The following is a 13,300-nucleotide window of genomic DNA, read 5'->3' as shown; positions in this document are numbered from 1 at the left end:
TCATTGGGAGGGAGCAGGCTTCTGCTCTTCCATTTGTGTGGCTTGACCTGATGACCACCCTCTGATCTTCCTCCACAGCTAAGCCGTTACAAAAGCCATTGCATTTTTTGGCAGAAGACTTGCATCTCCCCTAGTGTTAAGCCTAAGCTGCAGCAGCGTAACCATGAAGTGGAGTCTTGCTTTGTCTTCTCATGCTGATCTCTTGCGTTTCAGATCGCCTACGCTGCAGTGGACTGTGCCAAAGAACAGAATCACGACCTGTGTAAGCAGGAGGGGGTGGACGGCTACCCCACCTTCAACTATTACAACTACGGGAAATTTGTGGAGAAATATACTGGAGAAAGAGGGGTAAGTGAAAGCAAGAGTCATCACCTGATACAGGGAGGAAGATCTCTTCTGCCTGTACTGCCTTGCAAATGAAAACTGCGGGGTAGATTTTTATCATGCTGAAAGGACATTTAACTGCTTCTGTTACTGTCTTATATGGATGAATCATTGTGTACCACACCCCTGTACATCTCTGCATTAGGAACATACTTGGTCTATTTTAGGAACGTAAGAAGAGGAAAAAGGAGTAGATTTGGTCATGCTTTGTTGTATATTTTATTCTTTAAGCTGAAGTCTGCAAGTGAATTTGGACTGAGTGAAAGTGAAGGGTTTATTGCATGGGCTGCTGCTAGGTGCAGAAATGCCAGAAAATACAGAACTTGCTCCTATCAGTTCTGGATCTGGATCGCACGTATACTGCAAACATGCTACAGGTCCACCAAGCTGCCAAATGGTGCCAGACCATTGGTTTTGTAGCAGGGACAAAGCTGTCCTTTGGAGACTGGGAGAAACTGAATATCTCATTCTCCCTGAATCAGATTCACTCCTGGAGCTCAGGATGGAAAGACCAATTGTGCCATCTAGCCCATGGACTGAAGTTTCATTCTTTTGTCCTTCTGTGGCCAGCTAATTATATGCTTTGAGTACAAGGGGCAGAAATGGCATAATGCTTTCCCTGATTGTAAAGTGCCTGAAAGTAAGAGAGCAATCCAATTATTTGTGTGTGTTCTTTGTTATAACCTCCTAGAGGGAGGTTACTCCTCAGCAGTGATTGGTTGCCTGGAGAAGCTAAGGTCTGCAAGAAAAACTTGGGGTCTTCATGCCATTCAGTGATTTTGATAGAAGAGCCTTTCCTGAAAGTTACCGCTGCTATTACAGCTCACCAAATTATAGAGAAGCATGAAGAAAAAAAGCCAAATTCTGAGGTTCTTTGTCAGTCAGGATCTTAGAGAAGTCTTCATGGAGCTTTGTCCGCAATTTTTATATTTCTAACCCATACTTATAGAAATGATGTATGAAAGGAAGGATCTGTGGTGGCTAATAGGAAGAATTCAGCAAGACAGGAGTGTTCTGAGGCCACAGCAGTTGGGAGATGATTATCCCTATGCTGGAAAGTGGACTGACTAATCCCCTACGTGCAGCCAACCCTTTCTTGGGTAGAATTAAATTACCCAACAGGAACATCGCAATCTGTCTGCTACTGTCAACTGTGTTCCCCCTCCACCTCTTCTGGCACCTATGGCCTTCTGCCTGTGCAGCATCAAATTAGGTTTTGTTATCTCCTATCATGGTAACACTGGAGGCAGTGCTTAGCACAGTGCCTTCCATGGAGTTTCCAGGTCTGTTCACAAATGTTTCAGTAACAAGGGGTTGCACTATTAAAGGACTTCTCATTAGCATGACAACACCTTTTGAACCACCTTGGCCAACCACCTCCTACTTTGCAAAAGAAATCTCAAGAGAGAGCAGTGGGAGCCAGGGGACCTGTTTTCTGTTCCCGATTCTGGCACTAAATCAATTGATGTCCACGAGCATTTAGTTCAGTGTGGTTGAGCTGGTGTATCATCATTTCACATGGGCAGGGAAGAAGAGAGACAATTTCAGCTGCTGTGGGAGCAACATGTCAGCTGCCATGGAGCAACATGGCATGCTACAGCAGGAGCCATGCCCAGTAGAGCAGGAGCTCTCAGCTCCTTGCCACCTCATACTGGAGCGCTGGCTGTGGGGAAAAGCATGACCCCCAGCAGTAGCCTGTAAGGGGTCCTCCACACCTCCAAGGGAATTGCAGTTCCAGAGTAGAGATTTTAGGGCATTTCACCCCAAGCAACTTAAGCAAGGAAGAATCAGGATGCCCTCTGACCCAAGTGTACTTTAAATGACTTCCAGATACACAGCTTTGAAAACTGGGGTCTTTTGATGGGGGCTATTGATTGCCAGATGTCTCCAGATGACGCATCACCAAAACTTGTCACTTAATTTTTTTTCAGTGGAAGAATAGTGAATAGTTTTAGAAGAGTGTTTTGTTGTTCAGCCTTCTCAAAAGCTTCCCAGCTTTGGAGTTTGGTTTTGTTTTATTATGTTTTCTTTGGTTTTGTTTTGGGTTAAGCCAAACTTTGACTTCTGTTTGTTATTCTTCACTTCTTTGTATTTTCCTTCTTTATCACCAGTTTTGACTGGTGTGTTTTGGGATTGCTTAAAAATAAAAATGGTCACATTGGGTGGGATCAGTGTTACTTGCTCAGACAACTATAGTGTTGGTGTACCATTAGACTGTGTTCAAACACAGGTGTTCACAACTCCACCTATCTTGAGCCTTTTGAAATGCCTGTGAGTTATGTTCAGAGCTTTCCTTGGAAAAGGAAACTGCTGGCATCCAACAGCCTTAGATAATCAGAAATCATAAGCTGTTGAAATACAGAGGTCAGCATCTAGGCATCCAGGTTTGAAATTGTTTGACAGTAATTTTGATAGTAACTTGAAAAAATGTAATTCCTATCGTCTGAATGTGTGGAAAAGGAGGAAGATCATGAGCAAAACTGTTAAGGGATGAGGAACAGTGCCAAATGTGTGCATAGCCAACAAATGATCCACTAACTCCTTTCAAAATTACATGTGTAGCATACAAATGTGGCAGGAAAATGTCTTTGAGCGTTTTTGACAAAAAGGTATCAATGGCATTTCTAGGAACAGATTTTACATTGTCCTGTGAGTTTTAGGGCCTTTTTCTCAGTGTCCTATCTCTTCAAAGTTTGACATGTGGCATCTGTGTGGATATTTTCCCCTTGCAGTGCTGTGGAGCGGCACTGGACCAGAGTGCTGCACAACAAGGCAACGCAGAAGCAATAACTGTTCCTTAGTTTATATTCTGCTGTAGGATACAGAAGCTAAAAGTGTTCTTGATGCATTGTTTTGGTTTGTTTGTAAAGATATGACCCTTATTTTTCTTTCTTCAAAACCAGGAGTCTGGATTCACCACTTTCATGCGAACCCTGCGAGAAAGAGACCATGAAAGAGTAGGAAAGAAGAAGGACGAATTGTAGTTTCTGCCTCAAAGCTTTCCGCTGCACTGTGAATGGTTCCAGGTCTTTTGTTAATGCACCTGAAACTTCACATATTCTCAAGACAGAGACTTTTTTTTTTTATAAACAGCCATGGCCATTTTGTACAATTTTGAAATAAAGTGAAACCACTTGATTTTTAAAAGGAAAATAAATTAGAATGTTGCCATAATATTTTAAAGAAAACTTAGCATTTTCTCTCATGTTGTGAGACTATGCCCACTGACACTCCTATGCAATATTTTTGTAGTCTGTAGTGTGTCTGTAGGTGATGATGTTTGATAGGGTGAATTTTTTTTTTTAAAGATATTGCAGTACATGTAAAAAACAAAGGGGAGGGGACACGTTTTTTGGTTTGTGGGGTTTTGTTTTGTTTTTTTTTAACCAGTGAAGGAAAATGGGACTTGCAAGACACAGATTTATCCAAATGCAGTTTTACATTCTTGTGAAATAGTTACATGTTCTTCAGTGAGGTTTGGGGGAACAATTTTAAGGTGCTCAGGGATAAATAAGGTATCTGAGTTAATGAAGACATTAACATTGACCAGCCCAGATCTGTTGATTTCCTTTAAATCTCTCTGGTCTTTAAATCAGGACTGGTTACATACCTTTATAGAATGTATTGAGTGAACTAAGCCAAGTATCAAAAATCAGCAGAGCATGGGTAAGATTAAACTAAACCCTCCTTTTTTGGCATCAATATTGTCAAATGCATCTGTAAGTTATGGTGGGAGTGATTATCTTGTAGGGGTATACAGTTACCCTTATAGGGTATACAGTCTCCCTTCAAATTATGATTGGGCCATACCAAATATGTGTTGGAAAGTGTTATGTTTGACTATTTTGATAAATGCATTATGTATATTATGTGTTTACATTCCAAAAGTTTATCTGCATTTGTATGTGGGATTTTTCCTTTTTGCTCTTTAAGGAGTTGCATAAACAATCACTCTCTGACAAAATCATCACTGTAAAACCTGTATTAGCAGCAGCTGAAATGTGTTACACTCTTGATGCTTAAAAAAAAAAAAACCACGTTGATCTGGAGGTACTTATGTCTTCAACAGGAGGGGAGAGGGAGGGGCAGGAAGTTGTGACTCATTTTGAACTAAAAATAAATTTTAAAAAATACAAGTATTTTTATCATTAATCAGCCTTGTTCAGCTTCTTCCCTGCTGGATGAACGACCGTAGCTGATGGTGGTTTAAGAAGAGCCAGCGCACGCAGGATGGGTGCCCACCACCCATTTGCTGGGGATGGCTCAGTGTCCAGGTATGCTGGGCAGTACGGCAGGATGTTCAGCAGTGCGAGAGTCAGCCTCCGTCTGCCTTGGCACTCAACAGGCAGATGAAACAGGTTTTTACCGTGGAGAACTGTGTCTTGGGTCTGAAACCTTCCTCTTGCTCCTCAGTCTGTCTGTCTCATTTTCTTTTGCTTGTTTGGATCCTCAGTAAAGGCCATGCTAATGGACAGCTTGGTGCTGTACTGCTCAGGAGGTGAATGGCATCTTACCTCTTTCCTGGATATTTTTTCCTCCTCTCTCTTGCCCAATTAATGGGACTGTATGTTTGGCACTCGTTAAGCCGCTGAAGCCATTAGTGAGTAATCTGGAATACCAGTAGCCTGATTGACCTTGTATGGTAGCCAGCTTGTTAACCATGTCATCAATTTGAAGGGCGATGGAGCTGTGCCAAGTATCTTCTCTTATTAGGCACCTGATGAGTTTCTTCACTCAAAAAATCAGCTGCCTGGTAGTACATAATATCTTAGTGTGAAAGTAGATTAATTTATTAAGTCTCTTACTGTGTTGGGTTTTTTTCTTGTCTGTTAGCATAGTTACTTCTCCTCGCATTAGTAGCAAGCATTCTGCCCTGCATTTAGGAAATAATACATATTGATGCCATTTGGTTTCAAACAGGAATTCTTTTGCTTACCAGCAAACTATCAAGTATGATCAGTCCAGAACTTAATGCATTTTTTTTTTATCTCAGAGTCAAAGCAGCTGGCATTAAAGAAGTACAGTCTCTAGAAATGCTTGAGCATTTCTGTGCATAGGCTGTGCCTATGTTTGTGCTAATTGCTGAGAAACGTAGACTTCTTAAAAAAAAAAAAAAAGAAAAAAATCATAGCTTGCCAATGGTGACATCAGTAGTCAGGATCGTTCTGAATTATAGGCTTTAGTAAATGTTTAAGATAGGACAATTGCACACTGTGCTTCAGACCAGTAATTCCTTACAGCTGGTTACACCATAATAAAATTAAAATTAAGGATTCTCGTTTTTCACTTCAGTCTTTTGTCAGTTACTTCTTGGACTTGGGCATTCATTTTTTCTTAGCTAATCATGTGTTAATGCACAAATATAAAATATTTGAGAATAATTTACCTTCTGTTACAGGGTCATGACTCATCTGGTTTATAGTCTGAATGGTTTTTGAAAAATACAGTTTTGAACACCGTGAACAATTACATCAAATGGCTGACAAAAACCTTAGTTACTGTGAACTAGAGTGTGCCATGAGCTTGGAGCTTTGCTTCCAAGCCTTTTTAATTAGTAGACCAGGTCTGGATCTCAGTTGCACTGCTGTAATTCTGTTGCCTCCAGTAAAGCAAAAGTTGGTATTTATGTTTGCTAGGGAAGTCAGTTTATGTTCATATTTGCATCAGTCAACTTGAAATGTAAATACTTTCTTTTCTGCAAACTGTGAATGAAAAGTATCTTATATGTAAGAGCTCTTATTTTGTCTAATTTAAACGGTTGGTCATTTCACACATTCAGACTTTCCAGCCCGTTGTAGTAGATGTGTAGCCCAGGCGTTCATAACCAACATAAGAATTTCTGCCATGGTTAAAAGTGAGTAATCTGAGCTTTCAAATCATGAATCATTTATCAGCAAGAAACTTAATTGCTGATAACAAATGGTTTGCAGTGATTCAGAGATTCTGCTCTTGCAATTATGGGTTTGGTCTTTCAGCCCTTTTAAGGTGTGATTCAAAGGTCTTGGACATGCGCTACATAGTTAACCCTAAGCGGATTAAATCTTGTTGAGGAAGGGTAAAACGTGCACAAAGCGGAGAGGCTGAGCAAGGATTGTGTATCACTTTGTTCCTCAGCATTGGCTTAAACAAGATATAAATAGCCCACAGGTCTATGTTAGTCCTGTTGTGTAGTTGGACCAAGAGATGAAGGGGAGCAGGACCAAGCGTTTTGTGCAGACTAGCAGCAGCTGGATAGGAAATGGTTTTCCCATCTAATGAAAGAGCCTGAGATGTTGGATTTGTTTCATCCATCAAAAAGAGGGAAAAGGGAGCCTGGACAAGATCCCAGGAGAGTGAATACTCTGGGATATGGGAGACCCAGGTTGGAGTCCCAAGATGAGCATAAGCTTATATCTCAGTCCCCTGCAACCCAAGGATAATTCAGCTTCTGTTGGAGTTATCCATCTATCTCATTAACTATGTCCTTATTTGTTCAAACTAGAGGAACTCCTACAGGAGAGACTGGAAGAGACTTCCTTTCCAATCTGAATCAAGAAAAGCAACCTAGCAAATCTCCATTTTCTGTTTCCTCCCCCTGTAAAACTGCATTCTGGATCTGATAGCCCCATTGACCCCCAAGCCTCTTCTAACTTGTTGCAGTGGGGTGAAACAACCTTGGCAATTGTTCTAAACTCCCACCCAGACCAAATTAGGTCCCTGAATCTTGCTGACTTAAAATTTGTGATCCACAAAGATGGATTGATATTAATGGTGAAAAAAGATTAGAGGGGTAAGGTTTATGTTCTTACAGCATTTAATTTTGGAGTAGAAAAGTACATGCAACTTGCATCATGAGTAGGGTGTAAGATAATGCTTCAGAGTCTCATTTCAGATGGAATTGCTTCATGGGTGATTTTGATTTTAGAGGCTAACTGCTTTTCAAAAGAAAAGTCCAGACCTGGCGACTTAGCCTACAGGTGTTTTCTTAGTCCGTTTTCCTTTTAAAAAATAAAAAGCAAAATCACTCTCCATATTCTTGATAGTGCTATATTACGAGAAAGAAATGTTGCCTGTATGGATTTCCTAGAATAATACTAAACCCCTGCCAACCACATTTTACAAACTATGAAACAAACCATTCGTTCAAAATGGCACTCAAGGGAGTGGGGGCTGTTGTCCACGTACAGCTCATTTTAATTTAATAGGCTTACTTTAGTGTGATTGGGTCTGTAATGGTACACTGGGATTGCAGGAGTAAATTCTGAAAACGGAGAGGGTGAAAATTAGCTTTTATCAGCAGGTGCTGAGCGTCGGGGCCAAATGCTGGCATTTCCTTTGCCTTTGGCAGCCTAACATCCCTGAGCATTCCATGGCTCTTCTGGAACCGCGGGTGTGCAGCCCTTTGGCTAATCCGGTTGCGTACATAACTGCTCTGTGCTGGAACTGATTGGAAACCAAAATTTCTCCCATTATTTTCTTTGGCTGGTCATGAGAAGATGCTATGCTTTCGCTGTGCGTCCTGCTTTTATTTACTGATTAAGGAAGGAGGGTACCTGGGTGTTTCTACAAAGGAAATGACTCCAAATGCCATTTTATCTGCTGGCAACCAGGACTCCTGGAATGCCTGACTGACCAGTGCTGCTGAAATACTCCCTGTGAAGCACCCTTGACTGGCTCAGCTTTTGCGAAGGTTTTGGCAGGCACCGTATGATGCAGTGTTGCAAAAAATCTCAGTAGCTAAGGCAGCGGTTTCCAGACTGTGGTTTCCGAGGAGTTAAGCTGAACTGTAAACTCTGTGTATTCATCAGCCTGGTGTAGCTGTTTTTGAGGCCAGAAAAAAGATGGTCTGTTAGCTCAAAATTGGGGAATCACAGCCAGGAGGATGTCCCGGTTTTTCCACCCAGCTGCCAGGCCTGGTCCTCGGTTTGTAAGATTGCTGCCCCTGGAAGTCCTCTGTCCTCCTGCCCAGAGCACTCCCCACTCTTGCAGGGAGACAGCGCTCCTTAAGGAACAGTTATTCTGTGTTTGCTTAGAAAGCATCATAGTGCTAATTATTCTCATTAGCTTTGAGCCACTAATAAATTATCTTTCCTATTGCTCTTCCATCACTCAGTAATGAGAGCCATTTAATCAGATTTTGCAGATACTGCTCCTTCCCTCTCTACAACATGATTCCCTGCAAGCATTCATCATAGGAAAAAAGCTTCTACGTGAACAAAATCTTTTCAAATTAGTCTCTGGTGCCCCAGTTAAGTGGGTGTCTACATCGCAGGCATGCAGAAGAGCCTTCTTCATTAATATGGCAATTCTGCGCGAGCTGATTAGCTCTTGCAGCTCATTTGGTAGCAAATGTGTAAATCCGTCACACTCCAAATGCCAAATATGTGCACAGCTAAATTATGGAGAAGTAAGAAACTGCCAGAGTTGGGAGTCTTTACTTGGAAAAAGAGGTTCTTACCCTGTGCGTTAAATTGGAGCTCTGGATTTCTCTAGAGCATTTGTCACTCCTCTGCTTTGTCATTTTTCTGCTTGCAAAATGAATAACTCTTCCTGTCGTGTTGATGGTCCTTTCGGTATGTGTGGGTGTTTAATTTTGTGCCTAACATTTGTAATAGAGACCTGATATCTAGTCTCAGTTCCCATAAAACAGTAATAGCCACCACACAATGCAATCCTTGCACAGTATGTGAAACCAAATTAATCAGTTACTATGTATTATTAATAATACAGTTACCATCACTTTTCTTGTTCTTTTTTGTTTGTAAAAAACTTTTGAAAAGAAGGGGGGGGGGTTAAATCAATTTTTTTTAAATGTCTGTGGTTTTTAGCCAGGACAATGCTGCACAATTAAATTAATGTAATAATGTATCTGCCAGCACAAGGGAAGCACTAAAAAGTGTCACCTGCCTCTGGGGAGGGGCTGGTCTACTGCTGCAAACATTAAGTGTGCCCTCAGTCAGTTACTCTGGGACCAAACAAGGAAATTGGTCTCAAGAGCTCCTAATTTATGCATGCTTTTGCTCCTCTTCATGCCAAGTAGCTGCAGAGCCAACCCAGCCTGAAGGCCTGGCCTCACCAGCTCAGGCCAGCCAAGCACCCTCCATTTTACTTTCTCTCGGCGTGCGGAGAAATTGCAGCACAGACCCAGCCTGATCTCCAACTAGAGCAGTATTTTGGCATTATCTTCTGGCCATACAGGTTATGGGGAAAGAGCTTCCTACTTCCCAGAAATTCTGACGTTGGAAGCTGTCTTTCTCCAAGCTGAGCATAAACTCTCGAGATAACATTTCCTAGGAAAATGTGCAGCATAATAACGAGTCTCCCATCGTGTAGCCTCCAGGTTGCTGGTGAGGCGACGCTTATTACTGTACCCCACCCCATGAGCGTGGAACAGCGTGATCAGGTCCAAAGTTTCCTATTGCATCCCCAGAACACACTGAGACCTCACCAAGAGCGTAGGATTTGCTTACCGAGAGGGAAAGGACAGCTCCATGCTTTGGCTGACCTGCAGTGGGTATGCAGTCCTCCCCAGTGACAATATGGACAAGACACTGTGGCCTGAGGCCTTTTTTTTTTTCCCCTTTTCAAAGAGGAACAAGCTGCCTTCAAGACAGACCTTCCCTGATACAGCGGGGGGAGAATGGGGCCACGGGAGAGCTGCTGCGGAAACGCAGAGCCTCTGCGCGATGCTGCCCAGCTCCTTGCAGGTCCCTTAGGACTTAGGGGTCCATCACTCCTTCCACCTGCGGGAGACCATAAAAGGATAACCACAGGGCTCCTGACTTCCCTAAATCCCACCTCTCTGCCAAAGCCTTCCTTAGGTGAGAGGGCAGAACAAAAGGAGGGACTGCAGAAGTCACAGAAGCAGAGTTCACCGTGTAATGAAGTCATGTCTCTCTGGCGAGGTACCACAGTATTAGGTGCATTAGGTATATTTAGGATGGATGTATATTCTTAATTGTTGTGTATTGTTTGTATTGTAATTCCAAGATCCAGGTCCTCATTATGCTAGATGCTGTACAAATACATAAGAGACTGTCATGCATGGAAAGGCTTTTATTATGTAAATAGTCAGGTTGGGAAAAAAGAAGTGTTATCTCTGTTTTACAGATGAGGCAGTGAGAGGAAAAAAACCAAGAAAGCATTTTGCCCAAGGATGCACAAAGTCTGTGGGTCAGTGGTGGACTTGAAATTCAAGTCTCGATTTAGTTTCTTACCAGCTCTTCTTTCAATTTATGTACTGCCCACAACATAATTAAAAATTAAGCACAAAGAAGACAATACCATGTGTAATTTATCTCTGTCTGGAACAATAATCCAGTACCTCTCAGCCAAATCCTCCCCAACTCTTCTCCGTTTCTTTAAAACCTGTATTTCTTCCATGCCCAATGCCTGTGATCACCTTACAAGTCAAGTCACTGTACATCTTGTCCTCTCATTTTCTGCAGCATATATCATGTTTGAGTTGGACTACAAAACCTGTTGGGGAAAAGACCCTGTTCCTTGTGAGGCCATGTCTCAGTTGGAGCAGCCTGCTGAATTTATATTCTAATACGTTTAAAAAGTGGTACTAGCAATACTTAGAATAAAAAAGGATGCATATACATTTCTGCTAATGAATATAGCGAGGCATCCCATATGTTTATAACTGCTGCTCAACCCTACCTGCTAGTCAAAAATACATATGGATGTAAGTAACTAATCTACACCAAAGACAAATAAAACATGGATTTCACTCAAAAGGCACAATATATTTTGCTTTGTGTACATCAATGTTTTATGTCAGGTTTTAGGAAAGAATGTGGGAGGAGAGAATTATAGAAGTCATGACAGTCACTGGAAAACACAATAAAATGGAATTGGCATTTACTAAGGCTAGATAATACCAGACTAATTCAGCAGCTTTCTTTGATACAGTAATTAATTAGGTAGACAAAGAAGGGAAATCTGGCTGTCTGGACTTCAATAAAGTAGCTCATGAGCCATGTATAAAATTGTATCTCCTACCTGGAGAGGCCGAGATTTATAGAGGAACTGCAAGGCATACATGGTGTTAGGAGAAGCTGAGCTGTGTTGAAAGGGAATTACTCAGAGCTCCTAAAAAGTAAATCTTAAGACTGATAATTATTTTCATTAATGACCCATTTGGAAAACAGAGGTGTCTATCATTAAAATGTGTCGAAGTCACAAAGTTAGGAGGTCTCATCAGTGTAGAGAAAGTTCAGAATATCCCACAGCCAGAACTGAATGTCCTTGAAGACCGAGGCCACAGAAGTAGTAAGAGACCTAGCAGCAGAAAAAATTCTGCAGACAACCAGCAGCGACACAGAAAGATTTCTGTTTCCCCCAGTGTGGTGTGGGCATGAAAAAGGCAACCACAACTTTAAAATGCAATAGGAGAGACATTTCCAGAAGAGCAAGGGAAGCATGAACATCCTTGTATAAGACCCCAATAAGATTTTGTTTGGAATAGAACACATGATTCTGATCAATCACGTTAAAGAAAGCTGTATTCTTAATGAAATGGGTACAAAAAAGGGCTGCTAAGATGAGAAGGAGACTGGAGAACCTTTCATGAAAGGAAAGTGTGCGTACGCAACTGGTTTAGCCTAGCAGCTGAAGACTGAGACGCGGTTTGATTACTCTTTGTATATACATCAGGTAGGGGAAATATTAAAGGTAGGCAATCTTGGCATATGAGCAAGTGGGTATAAATTGGCCATGAATAATTTAGACTATCAATTAGGTGTTCTTTATCCACCTGCATAGTAAGGGTGTAAAAATTATAGGGACAAAACCATACCTAGTTTTAACGTGAAGCTCACAAATTGTATTAAATGGATTATGTGATCCAGTTGCCTGCAATACCTGGGGACTGGATTTGATAACCCAGAGAGTCCTGCTGGTCCTATGTCTTAGTATATTCCTGTCTTAGCAGGTTCCTATTATAGTGAGCTACCACCTCTATCTAATAATCTTATTAGATATTACAGTACAGAATAATCCCTTCAGTCCTAAGAAACCTTTCTAGCATTCTGAATTAAATTTCAAGTAGAACATCCTAACTGTGGATTCAAAGCCATATGTGTTTTTTTTCTTACTCAAGTAAGTTTGTTGTGGCTATTACCATAAACAAAGACAAATTTCTTTAGGGACCAAGAGTTTCTTGAAGATAAATTAGTGTTTATGGCACAACTGTACTAGCAAATAATGATTTTCTTGTTTATTGTAATTGTTTAAATGGCTCCTAATGAAATTTTTGGCCTCATGAAGTGATCAGCTTGGAATGACTTTCCCTTCTATGAAAATATTTAAATACAAACAAAGTCTGCCAATGTGTTCAGTTACAGTCATGTAGGGAACTAAAGGGATTATGTGTACTAGGAGTATATTCATGTGGCTTTCCAGATCAGCTGCTTCTACCAGAGAGGGAATAAAGTAAGCGGAAAAGCTCCAAAGAGAGAGAGTTACTGTTGGAATGGCTTGGGACACAATAATCAGAAAAGCTCACTTGTGTTATTTCCATAAGCCCACAATGCTGATGGCCTTGTAAATAAAAATGCGTTAACAACACGTCGCTTTTCAAACTAATTGAGATGCAGCGTGAAGATTACTTTTCAGAAATATGATGTTCTTTATGCAGGAGATCATGCTGGGCCCTGCTGCAACAAGAGCCATTGGGATAACGCTGTGTTTTGTTCTAACATCTGCATTTATTACCAGTGAGATACTTTAAGTGACATTATGAGGTGACTTCAGACTTGTAAAGCCCTTGAGAATTAAACACTATTGTTCAATGAAAGAAACTCTTCAGCCCAGCACAGGCCCTTATGACTGAATCAGCGGAGAAGGCTTTTAAAAGAGAAGCAAGGAAATAAACTGGATATTCTGCTGATGATTTTTATGACCTTGCTCACACTTCTGCTGATGCTGCATT

General features: G+C 41.3%; 1 protein-coding gene across 1 annotated transcript in view; it reads left to right on the top strand.

Annotated features, from left to right (window-relative positions):
* The window catches only part of PDIA5 (protein disulfide isomerase family A member 5), a 101,874-nt gene extending 97,737 nt beyond the window's left edge, over positions 1-4,137 (top strand). The window contains exons 16-17 of the mRNA XM_059820514.1: positions 214-348; positions 3,288-4,137. Of these exons, the coding sequence (XP_059676497.1) occupies positions 214-348; positions 3,288-3,368 (216 nt within the window). The 3' untranslated portion in view covers positions 3,369-4,137. The remainder of the gene's footprint in view (positions 1-213; positions 349-3,287) is intronic.
* The last annotated feature ends 9,163 nt before the right edge of the window (positions 4,138-13,300 follow it).

This window comes from Gavia stellata, chromosome 8 (assembly GCF_030936135.1).
Source record: "Gavia stellata isolate bGavSte3 chromosome 8, bGavSte3.hap2, whole genome shotgun sequence".
Taxonomy (NCBI): domain Eukaryota; kingdom Metazoa; phylum Chordata; class Aves; order Gaviiformes; family Gaviidae; genus Gavia; species Gavia stellata.
Note: the sequence above shows the minus strand (reverse complement) of the source record. Positions and strands in the feature narration are given on the sequence as shown.